Genomic DNA, 19,352 nt, shown 5'->3' with positions numbered 1-19,352 from the left:
TATGGATTTTTAATAAATTTTGTTCAAACACATACTCCCTTATTCCTGTGGTTACGATAACATTTTATCTTTCAGATTTTTTTTAAAGTAAGGTAAGCTTAACAAATACATTTAGAACATCAGATTAGATTATCCTTAAGATAAAACTGGAACTCTTTAATGAAACAGTTTGACCAATCTGTACATATAGAGTCTTGTGTTAAGAGACCTATTTCCCCCTTTGTTTTGGATTTAGTTTGTGGACAGTTTACCAACCTCTGTGTGAACTTGTAACTGCCAGTTTTGTCAACGAAATGCTTGTTAACTATGCCTTCCATATTGTCTAGAAGTTCTAAGGTGGGACAAAAAAGCTGTATACATAAGACCAAGAATAAACTAAGTTTTTTTCTGGCTAAACTCAGGAAACCATCCCCAACTGTTTAGTGAATAGATTTGAAGATAACTTTCCAAAAAGAAGTGATGAAGTAGCTGTTTTGGAAGCCTTTGGCCAGACAAGGTTCCAGGGGAAAAGACCCTGGCATACCAGATAAGGAGATGATCTAAATCTAGTCTATTTTTAATTTCTAAAATATTTAAAGAAAAAGGAAATATTGAAATGTTATGAGAGTCCAATGATACGAGAAAAGTAGCTCCTCTTTTATTTGTGGTGAATCCTGTGGATGTTTTGAGTATCATGAGTCCTAGCAGCTATAGATGTCAGAATTAGTATAAAACCCTGAATGAATGGGCTGGCTAAGTAGAAGTTCTATATAGGTAAGGAGGATATAGAGTAGTTTAATACCTCTTAATAACTGGATCGCTGTGGTCTCTCCCATTGTCTTCTGAATGCCCTAATTCTTAAGATTGCAGCCTGACATTTCATCATCTTTTTACTGGCTGCATTACACTATTGGCTCACACTGAGCCGAAGGTCTGTAAAACCTGCAGGATTTTCTATAAAAAGACTTTAGAACAATGCTTTTATTTTAGCATCCACTATTTGAGTAAATGCTGGATCTATAGGCAATTAGCTGGGTTAGCAAGTAGCTGTTTGCTCACATTTGTTTATTTTTACATGATTTTCTAATAGTTGTTTTCCCTCGTCTTGCACTTATGCAATTATTTTGTTAAAGACAAAGATGTTAAAATTATACCTACTAGTATTTTCAATGAAACATTTCAACTTCTCTTCATATAATCTCCTAGCTCAAGTATTGAAAACACTTTTGCAAAGAACAAGATATTTAATATTTTTGGCTTTGAGGGTCATCTTGTCTCTATTGCAGTGACTCAGTTTTGCTGTTGAAATATGTAGCATCCATGGGCAATATAGAAATGAATGAGTTTGGAATATGACTGTGTTCTGGTAGAACTTTATTTCAAAAACATGTGTTTGGCTGGATTTAGCTCAGTTAACTGAATTGTATATTAGCATATTACTGAGAATTTTATCAACTGTTTATCAATTCTGAACCTTCAGTAGCATTGGTAGAAGTTCTAGCTAGACTGTGACAAAAACACTATTAAATAGTGTATGGATGAGGCTGACACTCTAGTTGATCTTCAGAAATCTTCCAATTCAGATTACAATTCCTCTTTTAAAAATATTCATTAATACTTATTAGCCTACTTTTCCATACTAGTATATACTTAAGTTTTTTAACATTAAATAAATTATATTAAGATATATTGGCATAATCAAATCTTGTAACTTTGGACAAGTCTTGTCGACCTCTGTGAATTTTAACTAATTATCTGTAAAATTAGAAATTTTAAGAAACCATTGTTTTATGGTTCCATAATATTACGCTTAAATGCCTAAATTAAATCCAAATAATACATTCATGTGTTTCTTACCATGAGTTGTCTAGAAAACATTTTAAAAGTTGTAAGTTTTCTTTACTTATTAGTGAACCCAAGTTGGTGCTGAGTGATCATTCCTTCCCCTGTTAGAGGTCACACTAACCTGTTTAATTAGGAGCTTTTGTCACACATGGGCTTGTGATTTTGGGTATCCAAGTGTTTGAAAACCATAACTATATTTGACAATCTCACCTTATTAGCCAGCAGATTTGTATTTTGTTTTGTTTTTTTCTCTCTCTCACTGTTCTCTTTTCCTATATTATACCTTTGCTCTGTCAATTTGGTCTTGCTTTCCAAATTTTCATCTGTTAGGACTTCATCAGAATCCTCAAAAAGAAACTAAACATTTTCTGATTCATATTTCTTGAAACAAAAAAACACCCATTGCATATTTGAAGCTACGTTTCTTTTCTTCAGTTGCATATTGAAGGTGAGTCCTACTGAAAAAGAGAAACAAGACAAGGATTAGGATTCTCATCCCAGGAGATGCTGTTGAAGTTCATGGCTCCCACCTGTGAGGTGTGGAGACTCAGCTAAAGATTTTCTTCTCTTACCCTATACTTGGAGCTACCAGCTTTAACACTTGCTTCTAAACAACCTTATAAATATGTAGGCTCAGTAATTTGCTTAAATGAATTTCTCTTAATAAATGAGTTTCTCTTAATTTATAGCATCTGTTTCAAGCAATTGGAAAGCTGAAAATATAAAGCTTATTTTAAATATATTCTTTTAAGTGTCTGTATCAGATTATTGTGACTATGCTTTTTTTTTAATTCAAATGTTTTTGATGCATTGATAGGGAAGCAAAGGTGAGCCTGGACTTCAAGGGATACCTGGACCTTCTGGGCTCAAGGTAATTGTTGTTTGATGCATTTGGAATATTTTCAAAGAAATTATACACTCCATTTATTAATTAAGAAGATTATCATTTTTATCACTTAAAAATGTACTTGAATTTAAGAATTACCTATATTACAAAATTAATATACATGAAAGGAAATGGCCAATATAGGATTTCATTTTTATTTTTTAGATACTGTATCCTTGGGTAATAAAGACATGAAATAAACTTAGGCTTATTTTTTTTTCTAGAAATGATATGTTATACCCTAATGAGAATATACTTTTCTAATCCAAAGAATGCAACTTTCTTAAGTGGTTGACTCTCACAAATGCTTTCATTTTCTTCAAGCCAAATGATTTATGTTTATTTCAATAGAATTTAAAATTCTTCAGTCTTTAAAAATCTAGAGCAATATTTAATGTCCCAGGAGTAGACACAATGAGCAAAGAGAATACAACTTAGGGCCTGGGGATGTAGCTCAGTGGTAGAGCCCTTGTCTTGCATGTGTGAGGCTCTGGATTCTATACCAGCACCAATAGAGACAGACAGACACACAAACACACACACACACACACACACACAGAGAGAGAGAGAGAGAGAGAGAGAGAGAGAGAGAGAGAGAACTTTGTTTTCATAAGAGAGTGAACCATAGTAAAGTGATAGTTTGAGACTAATGACAAAACAAAACCTCATGAAGCATGTTCAGGATCATGTCTTCTCACACACATATTTTAAATATTGTCAATTTTTTTTTTACAAATCCTTATTTCAGAAAGGAAAATCTCTACAGGATGATGGGGAATGGAGAAATTGAGTTAACTCATATATAATATTTCCTGTACCGAAAACAGTTCATGAATTTATTTCTAAGACAATAACATTCCATATCTATAAAGAACAAAATATAAACTTGCATAAATTTATGTACAAGAATGTTTGCCCCAACAATATAAAATAAAAACCATTAAAACTATAATGCAAATAGTATGAATTTTATTAAATAAAATAGTAAATTAAGAAAGTTGAATATTCTTCTGTAATCGAAAACATTTTAAAAGTATGTAATGTAACATAAACAGCTTCATAATACTAATATGTTTGAAGGTTAAAAGACATAAAATTATGCATATTTAGTGAGCACATTTTGTTAGCTAAACTATATGTAGTGAGTTGGAATGAGACAAAAAATAATGAAGTAAAAATAGTGGGTAATGAACTTTTCAATAACTTCTTGTTTATTTGATTTGTAACAAAAAAGTTTCTTTTTAAGTAGCAATATGAGAAAAAGCAATCTTAAAGACTAGAAGAAGGTTATAGTAAACTTATAGTAACAAAAATACCTGTTTATTATTTTTATTAAATTATTGTTTAGTTCATTGTTATTGTTATGAAGTATAATATAAATACCACATATTTACAAAATTTTAAAATATGAATGCTATCAATTTTTCAACTGGCAAAGATAGGAAATATACAGAAAATTTTATTGGGATGCCAATAAACTTTTCATTCTTTACAATTTCTGTGGTAATAAGTCTGTCCACCCATTTTTTAACTGTGTATCTTAAATTTGAAATGTTGCGAAGAGATAAAAGCAGTGGTGTTTTTCACAAGCAGATCTGTGATAGTCACAGAATTTCTGTTTCCTAGGGAGAACCAGGAGCGAGGGGTCTCCCAGGGGAACCTGGATACACGGGCCTACCAGGAATTCAAGGAAAAACGGTATGCATTGTTTAGGATTTATACATCTCTTTTATTTAGTCACATTCATTTAAGTTTTCCTCTCATAAAATTGGTATACAGGGCTGATTGTGTTTGTAATGAGATGCCTCCTTCCATCTCTGGTCTGTGTGGAATGTGTTCAGTCCCATGCTTAGTAGCTTTGGCATCTCTCCCCTGTAAGGGCATTATCTCCGATATGAAGACCTGAGAAGAAGCATGCAAATTAGAAAATATAAACATACCATTAAAAATTTGAGATTTTTTTTTTGCAGTCAATTCAAATGACCCAGGAATTTGCTTTTATTCAACATCTGGCACTATTGGGCTGGGGATATAGTTCAGTTGGTAGAGTGCTTGCCTCGCATACACGAAGCCATGGGTTCAATTCCCCAGCACTATAAAACAAACACATAAACAAAAAAAACAAACATGTGCCATTCTTACCAAAATGTGAACACCATTCTTACCAAAACTGGGACAGAATTCTGAGAGGGTAAAAATTAGCACTACAATATTTGACCATGAAGTTCCTGTTTATAACTCTGTTACATAGAGTTTCACTGAAAATTATTGTAAAGGGTTTAAAAAACAAATCATCTCTCTCATTTTAAATGTTTTGATGAGGTGCAACAGTTACACTAAGTGTCCTCCCACTCCTCTCCCTCTTTCTCTCATTTTGGTCAAGTAAAGGAATTCTGAATCATGAATCTGTCTAAACACCATTATTTTGGGGAAGGCATTCAGCAACGATTCAGCATGTGCCAAAGGAGTTCATGCTCATGAAAATTCAGTATTTCAGATTAAAAGTAAATATATTGTTATTCTGGAAAGACACAAACCCTTACATATGTCTCCATCTCCCTGGTGATTTCAGTTTTCTACCATTTCATTTTGGTCTCCCTTTTGTATAATCTACTTTGCCTCTAGATTATGACACACGCTTCTTGACCTTTCTGTTCCAATGGGCAGAAGGCATCCTTTGCTAAGACAGCGTTGACCCCTCATTAAATGTTAGTGTATGTTAAATAAATCTTTGGGGAATGTATGTTTGGACTTGAGAGAAATTTTCTTATTCAAAAATGTGTCATTAAAAAGAAAATCTTTTTTTTTTTTTTGTAAACTCTCAACTCTGATTAAATAGGATGATGAGGTAGAAACAAAATTTGGAAACAGTGTCCCTTCAACTTGGGTCAATTACTTACCTTTCCTGATAGCAGTTTCATATCTATGAGATGAGGGCATTGTACCAATCGGTCTCTCATTTCCCTTCTAGTTGAGAAATTGTGAAACTTATTATTATGGAATATGAATTTTCCTTCAAAAGCCCATTTGAAGTACTTGTTTTCTAAAATATCATTTAAACAGCAGCGTGTTTCACTTTGTCATTGTTTCCTATAAACTTGTGGCTACTATTAGTTTAATGGAAGATTTTCAGTTTGATTTTATAAAACAATGTTTGTCAAAATAAGCCCTCTTCTGTTATTTTGTTTAACCTCAAACTATGAACAATATAGAGAAATGTTCTTCCTGGTAAAATAACGTAGGAGAACAAGAGTGTTCTTCCAAAATATAATTTTAGCATAGGATGGTTTTACTGTCTCCCAAAATAATTGGATCCGGAGTTAGCTTCTGTATATGAAAGCACTATTGGAATTTGCTAAAGAAAAACATGCTCATTTTAAAAGATATAAAATGTGCTAGATTATAAGATACATTAACTGCTTTTTTTTTGCAGGGGGACAAAGGAAATCAAGGAGAAAAAGGCAGTCAGGTATGTTGCTTTATTTTTGTTTGTTTTTGGCATAGTGATAAAATGAGGACTTTGTCCTGTTAAATTCTTTTAAAGGTTTTACAGTTTCTTCCTGTTTCACCATCGATTTCTGATTGTTCAATCCTATCTTTCTCCTTTTGCTACTGAGTTTCTCAGACAACATCTAAATTTGTTCTGGTAGAAAACTTAAGAACAAAATGATTCAACAAGATAAAGACAGCTTTTATTATGTGCTTCTGACACCAATTGATTTAGATATTCATAGTGTGCATACTATATGGCAAAAAATTTTGATGAGAAACCACTAGTACCAAGTTAGAAAGTATGTTCAAGCATTTATGTGGAGGGAGAATTATACTAGAAAATGATATTACACTTAAGAAAACCAGGCACTTTAGAAAAACATTCAGTTTTAGGTATCCTGGCAACAAAGGCAAAGAAGAGCCCTGCTTCTACTTTAGAAGACAAGGATAGTTCCACCTTAATTAACATAAGTCACTGTAGAGTGTTTTTTTTTTTTTAATTTCATTAACTGAAGAAAGACACATGAATAGGAAGCCCTTAGCTGAGTCAATGATATATTTTTCTGACATAAATTGTATCTATTGTTTTTTAAATTTTATAAATTTTAAAAATGATACTTAAAAAATTTTGAAACAGTTCACAAATATAAAATCATGGAGACATAGGAAGAAATTTCAAATTGAAGTAATAATCTTTACAGTCTGTTAAATTCATAGTCTTAATAGTCTTTTCTCATAAATTTATTCTTCATAACATGTATGAAATCTTGTAGAGTGGCATGACAAAATTCAGGGATTTTCCCAGTTTATTTTTTTAACTGAAAAATCTTCAAGTATTATTATAATTACCTTAAGTTAACCTTAAAATTTGTAGTGAGGTAAATTTTTAGTGTCTCTGGGTTCCAGACCTGCATGTTCCAGTGGCCTTCTTGGTATTACATTTGGATGCCCCAAATTCAACTTGTACAAAATTAAATTTGTTGTCTTTCCCCATCAACCACTTCCTGCTCCTTATACTTTGTCACAGTAGTTGGTACCACCACACAACCACCTCCTCACCCTCACAAAAACGTTGTAGATTGACCCCCAACCTTCTTTCTCTCTTTTCACATTCAGTCATTCAATCAGCTATGAACTACCCCTTGAATGTGGTCCCTTTTTTCTGTCCCCACTGTCCTAATGATTTCTTGTTGGGGGTCCTGGGTTACTGTGATGTTTTCCTACATGCTCTCTTGAGCCCCATGGACACTCTTCCTCCTGTACTTTCATCAACATGCAGTACCTACATCATGCACCTGCTTAGGAATCCTTTAACAGTGCCCCACACATTAAAGATAGTCTATCCCATAAAGTTCCTCCTGGTTTGATGGAATCTTATTTTGCAAAGGTTTTTTTTTTTTTTCTTCTTGTCTCTCTGCCCCCTATTATCTATTCTTGCTCAGCTGCTTTAACCAAAAGGAGCTGCTTGCTCTGCCCTTTGCCTTATCTCTCAATCTCACTCTTCACTCCTTTCCTTAAATGGCTGCCTCTCACTTATCCTTCCAGGTTGTACTCAAGGGTGAGTCACGTTCCCTCCCTTCTCAAATGTCCCTTCCTAAATTCCCAGCCCAGATATTTAACTATATATTGTATACTTATCAGGCACTATTTTTCTCATTCTTGATGTAAGTGCCTACCTTCTCACCACACATTTGTGACACCTTTGTTTCACTGTCCCTACATGCCAACAAATAGGTGCTCCTCAATAAATATTGGGAATTCACTTATATAAGGAAATTAATGTCGATAGGCAAGAATGATTTAAAATTTTAGTCACTATATCATTCATTGTTATATTATTAGTCATTAATCTTCTTAGAAACTACTAATTAGCCAGGTGTGGGGCTGTACACCGGTAATCCCAGCAGTTCTGGAGGCTGAGGCAGGAGCATTTCCAGTTCAAAGCCAGCCTCAGCAAAAACAAGGTGCAAAGCAACTCAGTGAGAACCTGTCTCTAAATAAAATACAAAATAGAGCTGGGAATATGGCTCAGTGGTCAAGTGCCTCTGAGTTTAATCCCCAGTACCCCCCACCACACAAAAAAAGGAAACTATTAATTATTTTGTCTAATGTAGGGTTGTAGTGCTTGAATCTGGCATAATGTCTTATTTTGATATCAAAAATATTTATTTAATAGAGAAATGTGGTTTTAGCTTTTTAAGTTTTCTTTTGTTTGTCCTGCTTTAAAGATTTTTTTTCAAATGTTGTCTTACTAAAATATAATAGTACATTTTTAATTTTTAAAGAAAAATTTAAAAGTAGTTAAAACTAAGTATATGTTTGTCATTGAAGTTATTAAAATGTTAACATCCATTGGATTTTAAAACTCTTCTCATGCTCTGTGGATGATAGAGTTCTTGCCTATTATGTGCAAGGCCCTAAGTTCAATCCCCAATACAAAACAAAAACTAAACAACCATTTTCTTGTACAATCTTTATTTGAAATTATTTACATGTTCCCTCGAAATCAGTAGTTTGTTCCAGTCTCTATCCATTTAACCATTAGCTTTAGATTGACTGCTTCTCACTTCTTTTTTTTCTCTGATTAACCAACTTTCCTATTAATTTATACATATTTGTATCACTGCTTTTGTGATATTTCTTTGAGACTTCAGGATAATGTATAACATATTGCAGATGTGATCATATCATATGTATAAACTAATCATTAATGTTTATTAAATTTTAAAGGGACAGAAAGGAGAAACTGGAAGACAAGGGATTCCTGGGCAACAGGTATTTTTGTTTTTCTTTCACAAAAAATGAAATAAAGAGCCACGTAACTGGGCCATGCTGAGAGAAGTTTAGTTTGAAGTAATAATGAGTGAGGCAAGCATAGATGTAACACACTTTAAGCATAGAAGGATGGAACTGCTGGGTGGTACTGGTAATAATGATTTTGTTGTATATTTTCATTTTCTAATCCTGATAACAGTAGTGGCTGTGAACTTTGGCTTATAGTGTTCCCCCCCACCAAACTCTGGCTAAATTATTGACTAAAAGTAGAAAATTTCACCTGTTTCTTTGGGTAATCCTGTTACTGACCAGAGGCTGCTGGCAGAACAATGGCCATATCTCCATATTTGCCATTTAATCTTTTCTTCTTTAAATGTTTATAGTTGGGGGCACACATGGTGAAGGAATGTTACTTGTTTCCCTGTAGTTTGCTCAGAGAGATAATTTACTACTCCAGAGACTTAATAAAATGATCTCCCTAGGGACTGTGTTGTGAAACAAATATAGAAGAAGTTGCTCTGCTTCTCCCTTGACTGAGCCCTTCTCATTAGGTAATGCTCCAGTGAGATGCCATGTGGCACATAAGATCAGTCAGAGCCAAAAGCACAGAAGTGATTAATACTTATATAGCATGTTTGCTGCTGTAGTGCTATAACTTCAGTGTCAGTTCAATTCCAGCTTGAACTGGACTGAAAGGGCAAGCTGTATTTGTGAGTCTTCCCATGAGGTGGACCTCTTGCTCTGAATGTGGGTAGAAGAAAGATTGAACAATTATACCAGCTCTATAGATAGGGTAATAAAACTATAGCAGTATCTGCAGGGACAGGGCTCTCTGGGTCCCTCACTTGGAGGAATATGATAGCCCACAGAATAGTGTTTGAAGATACACACACACACACACACACACACACACACACACAGGCTGGACACTATGGTGCACACCTGCAATCTGAGTGACTCTGGAGGCTAAGGCAAAAGGATCACCAATTTCAAGGCCAGCCTCAGCAACTTAGTGAGACCCTGTCTCAAAAAGGGATAGGGATGTAACTCAGTGGTAAAATGTTTCTGGGTTCAATTCTTAGTAAGAACACACACACACACACACACACACACACACACACGCACACGCACACTCATACACAATTATATTAGTTTGTCTGTAATATAGAATGGAGGTAAGTGCTACATTTTAAGAATTTAGAAGCTAACAGTAGGATCAAAAGCCACTGAAAAGAAATTAATTGAGTGTGCCTATGTAAAATTAAAAGAAAGATCTCTTAATTTTTGTGCTTCTCAATTTGACTCAAACTCAACTGATGACACACCCAGCTCTATCTTTATTCCCCTCCCTGGCAAGACAGAGTGAGCCCTCCGAGTATCTAGAAATAGCTGTTCTCAAAGGATCTCTACCCCTTATTCATTCAAGCTCCACAGCCCAGGGACTCACACCAAAAATTCTTATTAACAGTAACTCTGAATGGAAGGATATGTTCTTTGAAATTCAAGATCAAACAGCTAGTTACTGGCTTATAGAAGGTTTTTCCTCCAAGGTCCCATTAACTTTATTTTTTGTTTTCCTACTTCTCAAGAAAAATAATGTGTTCTCTCCCCTAAGACAGGATTCGGATTCCCCAGAAAGCTTCTGCCCTGGGTTTATTGGAAGCTTCATTTCCCACTGCCAGGAACTGAGCCTCCTTTGAGCACCAGGTGTCAGAGCTGCTATTGCTTTTCCATAGCCAAATAGCTATCCCAACTTCTTCATAGAAACAGTCTTAGTTACCTGTCATTTTACCAAATGCTGCATATGTGTGATTTTTAGGCCCCCATTTTGTGAATGAAGTCCAAGTAAACATTTTTTTCTCACGAAATCACCTTAATGGATTCTCTGGTGACAGGTGTTTCCAGTTTCAGCTCTAATTTATTTCTCATCCCTACAATTTACTATTTGTCTGTCCTCTTACATTGACTCCAGTGTGTATGTAGGATTTTGTCTGATAGCAATCACTTCTGCAACTTCAGAAACAAGCCTTAATATTTAAAGAATGGCCTTACAGGGAGTGTTTTGTTCATTTATAGGTTGAGTGTCCCTCAGCTAAAACACTTGGGACCAAGTATAATTCAGATTTCAGATGTTTTTAAAATTTTGGAATATTTGCATATTATATCATGAGCTATCTTCGGGATTCGACCCAGGTCTAAACATGAAACTCATTTATGTTTCATATACACCTTACATAGTGTTTTAAAGTTTCCATTTGTGGCATCATATCAGTGTGCAAAAAATTTCAAATTTTGGAGTATCTCAGATGTTGAAATTTTCAGATTACTTAACCTATAATAGATTTTTATATGAAAACTAAATTTAATTTGGTGGTTTTATGCTCACATTTTAATATGCAAATCTTTACCATTTCTTTCCTAACAAACATTGACTTTATATAATTTTTTCTTCCCTTTGTTTGATTTAAATATCCATGCCTAAAGAACCTGAAAATAAATCAAAAGGTACATCCCAACTCAAACTTCATCATGTGAAATGTTATATATTAAATTTAATATTAAATTGGTTAACATAGATTTTTAATTTTCACAAAGTCAAAATATGAAATTCTCCTTGTCTATGTGAAAGCTGTATTTCTTTCCCTGAACTGATGGTGGGTAATTTTGAAGCCTGTGTATATAGTGAATTTTAAAAATAAAAAATTTGAATTCTTCTGATAATTTGTACCATCTAATATGTCATTGGAATGAATATTTGAAAGAGATAAGTGGGAAAGAATTTAATAGAGCCATCCGTATGTATCTGGTAATTAGAAGGATGAATGAATAGCCCCCCAGCCACTGCTATGATACATTATTAACAGAATAATAACTATTTCTGAAATTACTAGAAATTAAATTTATTAAGAGATATGCACATATTCAGTAATCACAGATTTTTTCTATATATTTAAAAATTGCTTAGAAATATTTACTAAATCCTTTTCACCATTTAAACATAAAGGGTGGTGTTTCTTTGTTTTTAAGCCCAGCACCATAGTGTCCAGCCAGTAAAAATGCTATATTGTATACAATAATACCTCTCTAATCTCTTAATTACCAGTAATGAGTGGTTTAGGCACTGGAGAAATAGGCATTTTCTCTCTAATAACTTTTTTTTAAATTGTTCTTTGTATATATACATGACAGTAGAGTGTATTATGACATGTATACCATGGAGTAACTCTTATCACTTTAATAGTTTCTTTAATTCATCTCTTATCAATTGTACTCAACCAAAATTTAATTTTAAGAACATAAACTTGGGAAAATAGATTACCTGTCTGAATCACAGACTAAAAAGAACATACCTTATATTTAATCTCAGTTGAGTTTTAATTTTCTTTAAAATAATAATCATTTAAAATCCATTACAATCCTATCCTAATCTTCATGATTTGCTCTATAGCATATCAAAATATTAATATCTGATGGTGAAAAATTTATACAAATCAAAAATTTTGTATTATTCAGATAACATATTTTCTAGTCACTAACCTTAACCGATGTGATTCTGCAACTTGTATTTGGGGTAAAAATGGGAGTTCATAACCCACTTGAATCAAATGTATGAAAGATGATATGTCATGAGCTTTGTAATGTTTTAAACAACCAATAAAAAAAAAGAAAAAAAAAAGAAGTAAAAAAGGCAATAATGATCTCTTATGTCCATTCATGACACTAATTCTATCAATCAGTAGTTTCCAAACTGAAAATCAAAGTTTGATTAAATATGTGGTAAAGGTACTTGTCATATTACTAGTATGGTAGATTTACACATTTATTAGTTTTTTTCCTGTTTTCAAAGGGAATTCAAGGCCATCATGGTGCAAAAGGAGAGGTATGCTTCTTCAAATATGGTCTTTGCTCAGCCTTCATTGTTTGGGTTTTCAGTACTGTAAATATCTAGATTTTGGCGTTGTAAATAGAAAATATCTTCTATAGTCTTCAGTAGAAGCTCTTAGTTGGTGTTTTTTAAAATATAGACATTTATCCCTGACTAAACTGTGAGCCCCTAAGAGCAAAAGTCATGTATGTTTATGCTTTAAATATCCCTGATACATAGTGGATATTCACCTGGAACATAGTGGATAAGTGTTTATTAAAATAGTAAAATAAAAAAAAGAATGTGGACATTTATACTGACTTAGGTGTAAATTGTCATAGAGTTGAGAAAATCATCAATTATTATTCACAACTGGGATCTGCATTTTTCTATGAAAAGTAGTGTGCATCTCTGTATTTATCTACTTACTAGAATGGAAGTGCCTTGGGACAGGACCATGTCATGTCATTGTTATAACTCTGTTGCTGTACAATATGCTCAGTAAATAGTGCATATTTTTGAGTTGCCTAGCTGGATGTGGATGTGTGGATAAATGACAGTTCAGATGGTATGAAATTTCTTTCCTGGTCAATGATGGTATTTTCTCCATAATTTGTATCTGTATACGTGCATATAAATAAATAAATAAATATGTGTGTGTGTGTGTGTGTGTGTGTGTGTGTGTGTGTGTGTGTATATATATATATATCATATCCTTTATGACTTTTATGATGCAGTTATGCCTTCTGAAATACTTAAAAGGAATTTCTAAAGATTTACTTTGGCTTTAGAGAGGTGAAAAGGGAGAACCTGGAACCAGAGGTGCCATTGGACCGAAAGGAGAATCTGGGGTGGATGGCCTGATGGGGCCTGTGGGTCCTAAGGGGCAGCGTGGAGAAGTGGGTCCTCAGGGACCTCCAGGATTGGATGGAAAGCCTGTACGTATTCTGCTTCTTTCAGTGTTTGTGTATTTTTGTTGCTTTTTATGCTACACGTACATTTTATAACCCATGATATTTTGATGCAGGGAAGAGAATTTTCAGAACAGTTTATTCGTCAAGTTTGCACTGATGTGTTAAGAGGTAAGTCTCAAACATAGTTTTTAATAACTTCTTTCAAAGTGCAAAAATAATCCATATTCTTAGTAGAAATTGTGGAAGACATAACCAAAATAAAGAAGAAAATAGACATTTATAAGACTTGCTATGGGCTTTTGGTATGGATATATTTATAAAGATGAAATATTAAATGTATTTGTTGTTTTTAGTGAAGGAATTTATTATTATTTCATCATTAATTAAATTATTAACACACATCATGACAAATCAATGCCTAAATATTTTGAATATCTATAATTTGCCAATTTTTGAGCAGGAGGAGCACTCTTTCTTTCTGCCCTATTTTAAGCAGTTGCTATGATAAAATTATTGAATAGAATAATGACTATTTCTGTAAATTACTAGAAATTAAATTTATTGAGATATGCTCATAGTCAGTAATCTCAGATTTTGTTCCATTCATTTAAAAATTGCTTAGAAATAGTATTAACTCCTATTCACCATTTAAACATAAAGGGTGGTATTTCTTTGTTTTTAAGCTCAGCTACCAGTCTTACTTCAGAGTGGCAGAATTCAAAATTGTGATCGCTGCCAATCTCAGCGTGGTTCCCCAGGTGTTCCTGGGCCACCTGGTCCCATAGGCCCTGAAGGTCCCCGAGGATTTCCTGGTTTGCCAGGAAGAGATGGTGTTCCTGGACTAATAGGTGCCCCTGGACGTCCTGGTGCCAGAGGACTAAAAGGTACTTAATTTGTTTGAGTAAGAAAATGAACAATAAAGGGGCATTTTAAAATTTAAACCCTGTTATTTACCTAGTAGGTAAAAGTTCATTTTTATTTTCATAATGGAAAAATATTTTGAAAACCCTTAAGCCTTTAAATAATTTGTCAACTGTGTTAAAGAGCAATTGTTCTATTTATTGAAGCAATATTCTGTCAGAGAGGTTAAAATTGTGAACATGTGAAGGTACAGATGTTGACAATACATTTAGAAATTTTAATTGAGTTTAATAAAGTCTTTAAAAGAAAATCATAGCCTGGTGTGGTGGCACACACCTGTAATCCCAGTGGCTCAAGAGGTTGAGGTAGGAGGATCATGAGTTCAAAGCCAGCCTCAGTAAAAGCGATGTGCTAAGCAACTCAGTGAGACCCTGTCTCTGAATAAAATACAAAATGGGGCTGGGGATGTGGCTCAGTGGTCAAGTGCCCCTGAGTTCAATCCCTGGTACAAAAAAAAAAAAAAGACTCACAGACACTATTTCCTTTATTTTGACTTTGGTGCTTTCTGTACTGTTATCTTATTCAGAATTCTTTTTTCTATTACAGGAAAAATTATGTTTTGCCTCCAATATCTCACAATTTACTTCTTTGCCTTTGAAATTTTATGTGAAATGTTGTTTGATACTTCTAACCTATTTATTTAATATTATATGAACAATTTAAACATTTCATGAAAGTAATAAAAAGCAATTGTAATAAACAAATGATGACAAACCATTGTGTTTTCTCAATATTTAATTCCCATTATATCTTTCATCTACACTGCTGATTAGTTTTGAAAATTTTACTTCATAAATTATGTTTTCCATTAGTAAAAAAAAATGACAGACTATATTTGAATAGATAATTTTCTTTCAATGTGTATATTATCAGCTTTGAGAGAAACATTCTAGAAGGCAGTGATTTTACAGAAAAATCATCTTACTCACGTGTTTGACTCTCTGCAGGCCTACCAGGGAGAAATGGGGCAAAGGGGAGCCAAGGGTTTGGGTATCCTGGAGAGCAAGGTCCTCCTGGTCCCCCAGGTAAGAACTGGGGTGTGCTCCTAAGTGTTGCTGTACTGTGTTTTATGTTTGTTTGTTTGTTTGTTTTGTATTTTGTTTTTGCTTGGTTGGTTGGTTTTTTGAGGTGGGGTCTCCCTAAGTTGCCCAGGCTGGCCGTGAAATCCAGAGCTCAAGTAATCTTCCTACCTCAACCTTCCGATTAGCTGGGGCTGCATGTATGCACCACCACATCTAGCTTGTTGCATGTTTCGTTTTAAGAAAAATCATCATAAAACTATGTCAAATAATTTGAAGCCAAGACTTTCTTTAATCATTTATAGTTGAAACATTGAGGTTTTGTCATGCATGCTTCTGGAATTTTGTCATGCATATCTTTTATCCATGAATCATTTAGGATTATCTGTTGCTTGGACTCCTTGGAAGGTCTAGAGTGGTTTCATTCACCTCTGCCTAGCTGATGTGTAAGGCTGGTTAGTCTTTATGACTCTTGGGGAAGCAAAATAATGCTAAAAGCTGAGTCTCAAGTAACCTCTGTTATCTGTGCTATTTAGCTTTACTGTGCCTCAGTTACCTTTTTCATAAAATGCATTATGACATTATTGGAAAACTACATGAATCAATGTACGCGGTGCTTTTAGAACAGTGCATAGCAATCAGACTTGTGCTTTCCATAAGTGTTTACTATTACTCTTATTTTAGATAATTTGAGTAGAACAAATGATTTAATACTATTTATCTAAAGCACTTAGGACTTTACCTACAATCAGGGTTAAGCGCTAAGTAAATTTTTATCAATAGTAAAAGCAGGAAGTAGAGTAGTAGGAAGTGCTCCCAATTACTCTGCTCTGTCCCTTAATCTGAATATTTTGTTTTTATTTTGAATCATCATTTTAGAAAACCAGTATCCTAAGTTAACTCTCCTTGGATATATTAAACGAACTAGCCAAGCTATAGTTGATAAATTACTGTTGTAATACCTGTATACTATGATAATGACAATGTATTTACATATGAAATCTTATATGATTTAAATAGGCACTTTTACTGCAAATAAGACACAAAATGACTTCATTAAGCTTTGGCTTACTTATATATCACCTGCTAATTTAATATCATATTGATAAAAGACTGAAAGGAAGAAATATGTTCAAACAATCCACAAATCAGAAGGGTAAAATGTTCACTCAGTGTCTTAATTTGTAATATGATTAGGCTTAGCCAATTTTTACCTTACTTTTCTAAGGTTCTTTTGAAAATGAGAAGCTTGTAGAGAATTAGTGCAAATATGTAAAATGTTCAAAGAATTGTTTTTCAGTTTAAATTTCTTGCAGAATCAGCGACTTCCCCATCAAAACCCAAGTGCCCTATTCACTTGTTGCTCATGTCCTATCTCAGGTCCTGAGGGTCCTCCTGGAATAAGCAAAGAAGGTCCTCAAGGAGACCCAGGAATCCCTGGCAAGGATGGAGATCATGGGAAGCCTGGAATCCAAGGGCAGCCAGGCCCCCCGGGGATCTGTGATCCATCCCTGTGTTTTAGTGTGATTGTCGGAAGAGATCCCTTTAGAAAAGGACCCAACTATTAGTCTGATGCCTCACTCAGCAACCTAGGCATGGTGCTTTTCTTTTGTGGTCTTTTACATCTCAGGAAGATAACCAGCAGTAATCCCTTGAAGAGTAACTAAAGTACCTCGGTGTTTTTATTTTTTTTTCCTTAAGGAAAATTATATAAAAGGTCACATACTGATTTAAAAGGCTCCGCAATAATTTGGAGCCTTGAGATTAGTAGCATTAATTAAGTCTCAAGGGTTTCTTGTGAAGTCCATTTGTTTTAATCAAAGTTGAATATAAAAATCCACCATTGCCTGTTAACCAGTCCATTTGTCACTGTGAAATACTTCACATTCAGTCTCCATGCAGGGGACATTTGAGTTTGTGCTTGTGTGTATTTCATGTTGCATATCATAGCTCATGTGTCATATTAGCCAAGATGTATCTGGTCTTTGGAAACAAGATCAGGGCTGATAGTCATCTAGGATAGATGGTGCGATTGGCCCTCTGTATCCATGAATTTAACTAACAGTGAGTTGAAAATATTGTTTTTTTAACTGTGTCAGTACTGAACATGTATAGACTTTTTCCTTGTCATTATTCCCTAAACAATACAATATAATAACTATTTACATAGCATTTATCTTGTGTTAGGTATTATAAGTAATCTAGAGATGATTATTTAAAGTACATGGGAGGATGTGCATGGCTATGTCCAAATACTATGCCATTTTATAAAAGGGACTTAAGTATCTGTGGATTTGGTATCCGTGGGGCGTTGGTAGAAGTCCTGGAACCAACCCCCTAAAGATACTGTGGTAGGTCTGTGTTGTCACATGAGTCATTTACTTTGGTGTCTGTGCTTATTGGTTAGGGTCAGTGGACTACTTGTTGTTCAGTGTTTTTAACATCACCTCTGAATACATTTAATGTGTTTCTTATTTCACTTTCAAACTCCAAAATCAGATCCATGATAATGCTAAGAAAGTGTACTGCTTACATTTGAATGGTCCAAATTAACTAACATTAAAAATATTTTAAAAGAAATGTTTCAGTGTATAATATATTCAAAGGAAACATCACTTCAGAAGTACTAAGAAGACTTCATACTTACTGATTAATTGAAATGTTTGCTGTATGCCTTCATTTTTCATTTCACTTATATGTGTATGTTCATGTATGTTAATTTTCATTTCAGCAAAGCTAAAGGGAATAAATGCTGTAGTTGAAAGATTATTCCATAAAAAGATTATTCCATAAATCTTAGTGTGTTTTCATATCTTTAGTACACTTCAAACTATTACAGTCTTTGTGTACTGTACTTAATGCTTTTGTAAGGAACAGAATTGAGATATTTTGTCTTTGTCATGCTCAAAATTTTGTTATATTCTTGTTATCAGAGTACAATAAAGTTTTGTATGAGCCTGAGTGTGGTCTTTTTTAAAATAAATAAATTTACATATATATTTAAATATATAATATAAATAAATAAATATACATATATAAATATATTTAACTTTAGCTGATTGTTGAGTACATTATCCATATTCAGGATGACTTACATATCATTTCACTTACTAAATTGTTTACCCTATCCTCAAAATAATGGGCTCATCTGAAAGAAGAACCTACAAATTGAGTTGATAAGATACTTGCCCCAAAAGATGGAGTACAGCTTCCTTGCCCAGTTATGGCCTTTGGTCAGTGTTTAGCTACATCTATGTGCAGATTACACTACTTTGATGAGGACTTTGGAGGAGATTAAAGTCCATGCATTTCAGTAAGCGCATGAGCATTTGTATGTTTTCTCTCCAGCAAAGCCCAAATATCTGCTTAGGCCTAACAATCCTACTACCCTGTTCTAATTATGGCCTTTGCTTCTAAGACCTTGTAGAGAAACAAGATAGTTGGTATCATGCTGTCATTCAAACATCATCTACCCCTGACCATTAAGTGTTAGGCACGGTACCTGGCATAGATGGCAATAGAGATAGAATGAGGCCTGAGGGAACACATGTCTAATGAAACACAGGTAAGTAATTAGGTGATTCAAATGCATTAATTCTAAAAAAGAAGTGCTATAGAAAAGTGTAAGATGATATTATGGACTCAATTGCACTCTC

General features: G+C 33.9%; 1 protein-coding gene across 2 annotated transcripts in view; it reads left to right on the top strand.

Annotated features, from left to right (window-relative positions):
* COL21A1 (collagen type XXI alpha 1 chain) overlaps positions 1 to 18,635 on the top strand; it is a 198,612-nt gene extending 179,977 nt beyond the window's left edge. For both annotated transcript variants that reach the window (XM_081295392.1, XM_081295391.1), the window contains 10 exons: positions 2,642 to 2,695; positions 4,337 to 4,408; positions 6,144 to 6,179; positions 8,933 to 8,977; positions 12,825 to 12,857; positions 13,634 to 13,780; positions 13,870 to 13,924; positions 14,440 to 14,640; positions 15,625 to 15,702; positions 17,077 to 18,635. In XM_081295392.1, coding sequence (XP_081151518.1) covers positions 2,642 to 2,695; positions 4,337 to 4,408; positions 6,144 to 6,179; positions 8,933 to 8,977; positions 12,825 to 12,857; positions 13,634 to 13,780; positions 13,870 to 13,924; positions 14,440 to 14,640; positions 15,625 to 15,702; positions 17,077 to 17,264 — 909 coding nt within the window. In that variant the 3' untranslated portion in view covers positions 17,265 to 18,635. The remainder of the gene's footprint in view (positions 1 to 2,641; positions 2,696 to 4,336; positions 4,409 to 6,143; positions 6,180 to 8,932; positions 8,978 to 12,824; positions 12,858 to 13,633; positions 13,781 to 13,869; positions 13,925 to 14,439; positions 14,641 to 15,624; positions 15,703 to 17,076) is intronic.
* Positions 18,636 to 19,352: the final 717 nt, after the last annotated feature.

This window comes from Spermophilus citellus (assembly GCF_964194105.1).
Source record: "Spermophilus citellus genome assembly, chromosome: 5".
NCBI classification, from domain to species: Eukaryota; Metazoa; Chordata; class Mammalia; order Rodentia; family Sciuridae; genus Spermophilus; species Spermophilus citellus.
Note: the sequence above shows the minus strand (reverse complement) of the source record. Positions and strands in the feature narration are given on the sequence as shown.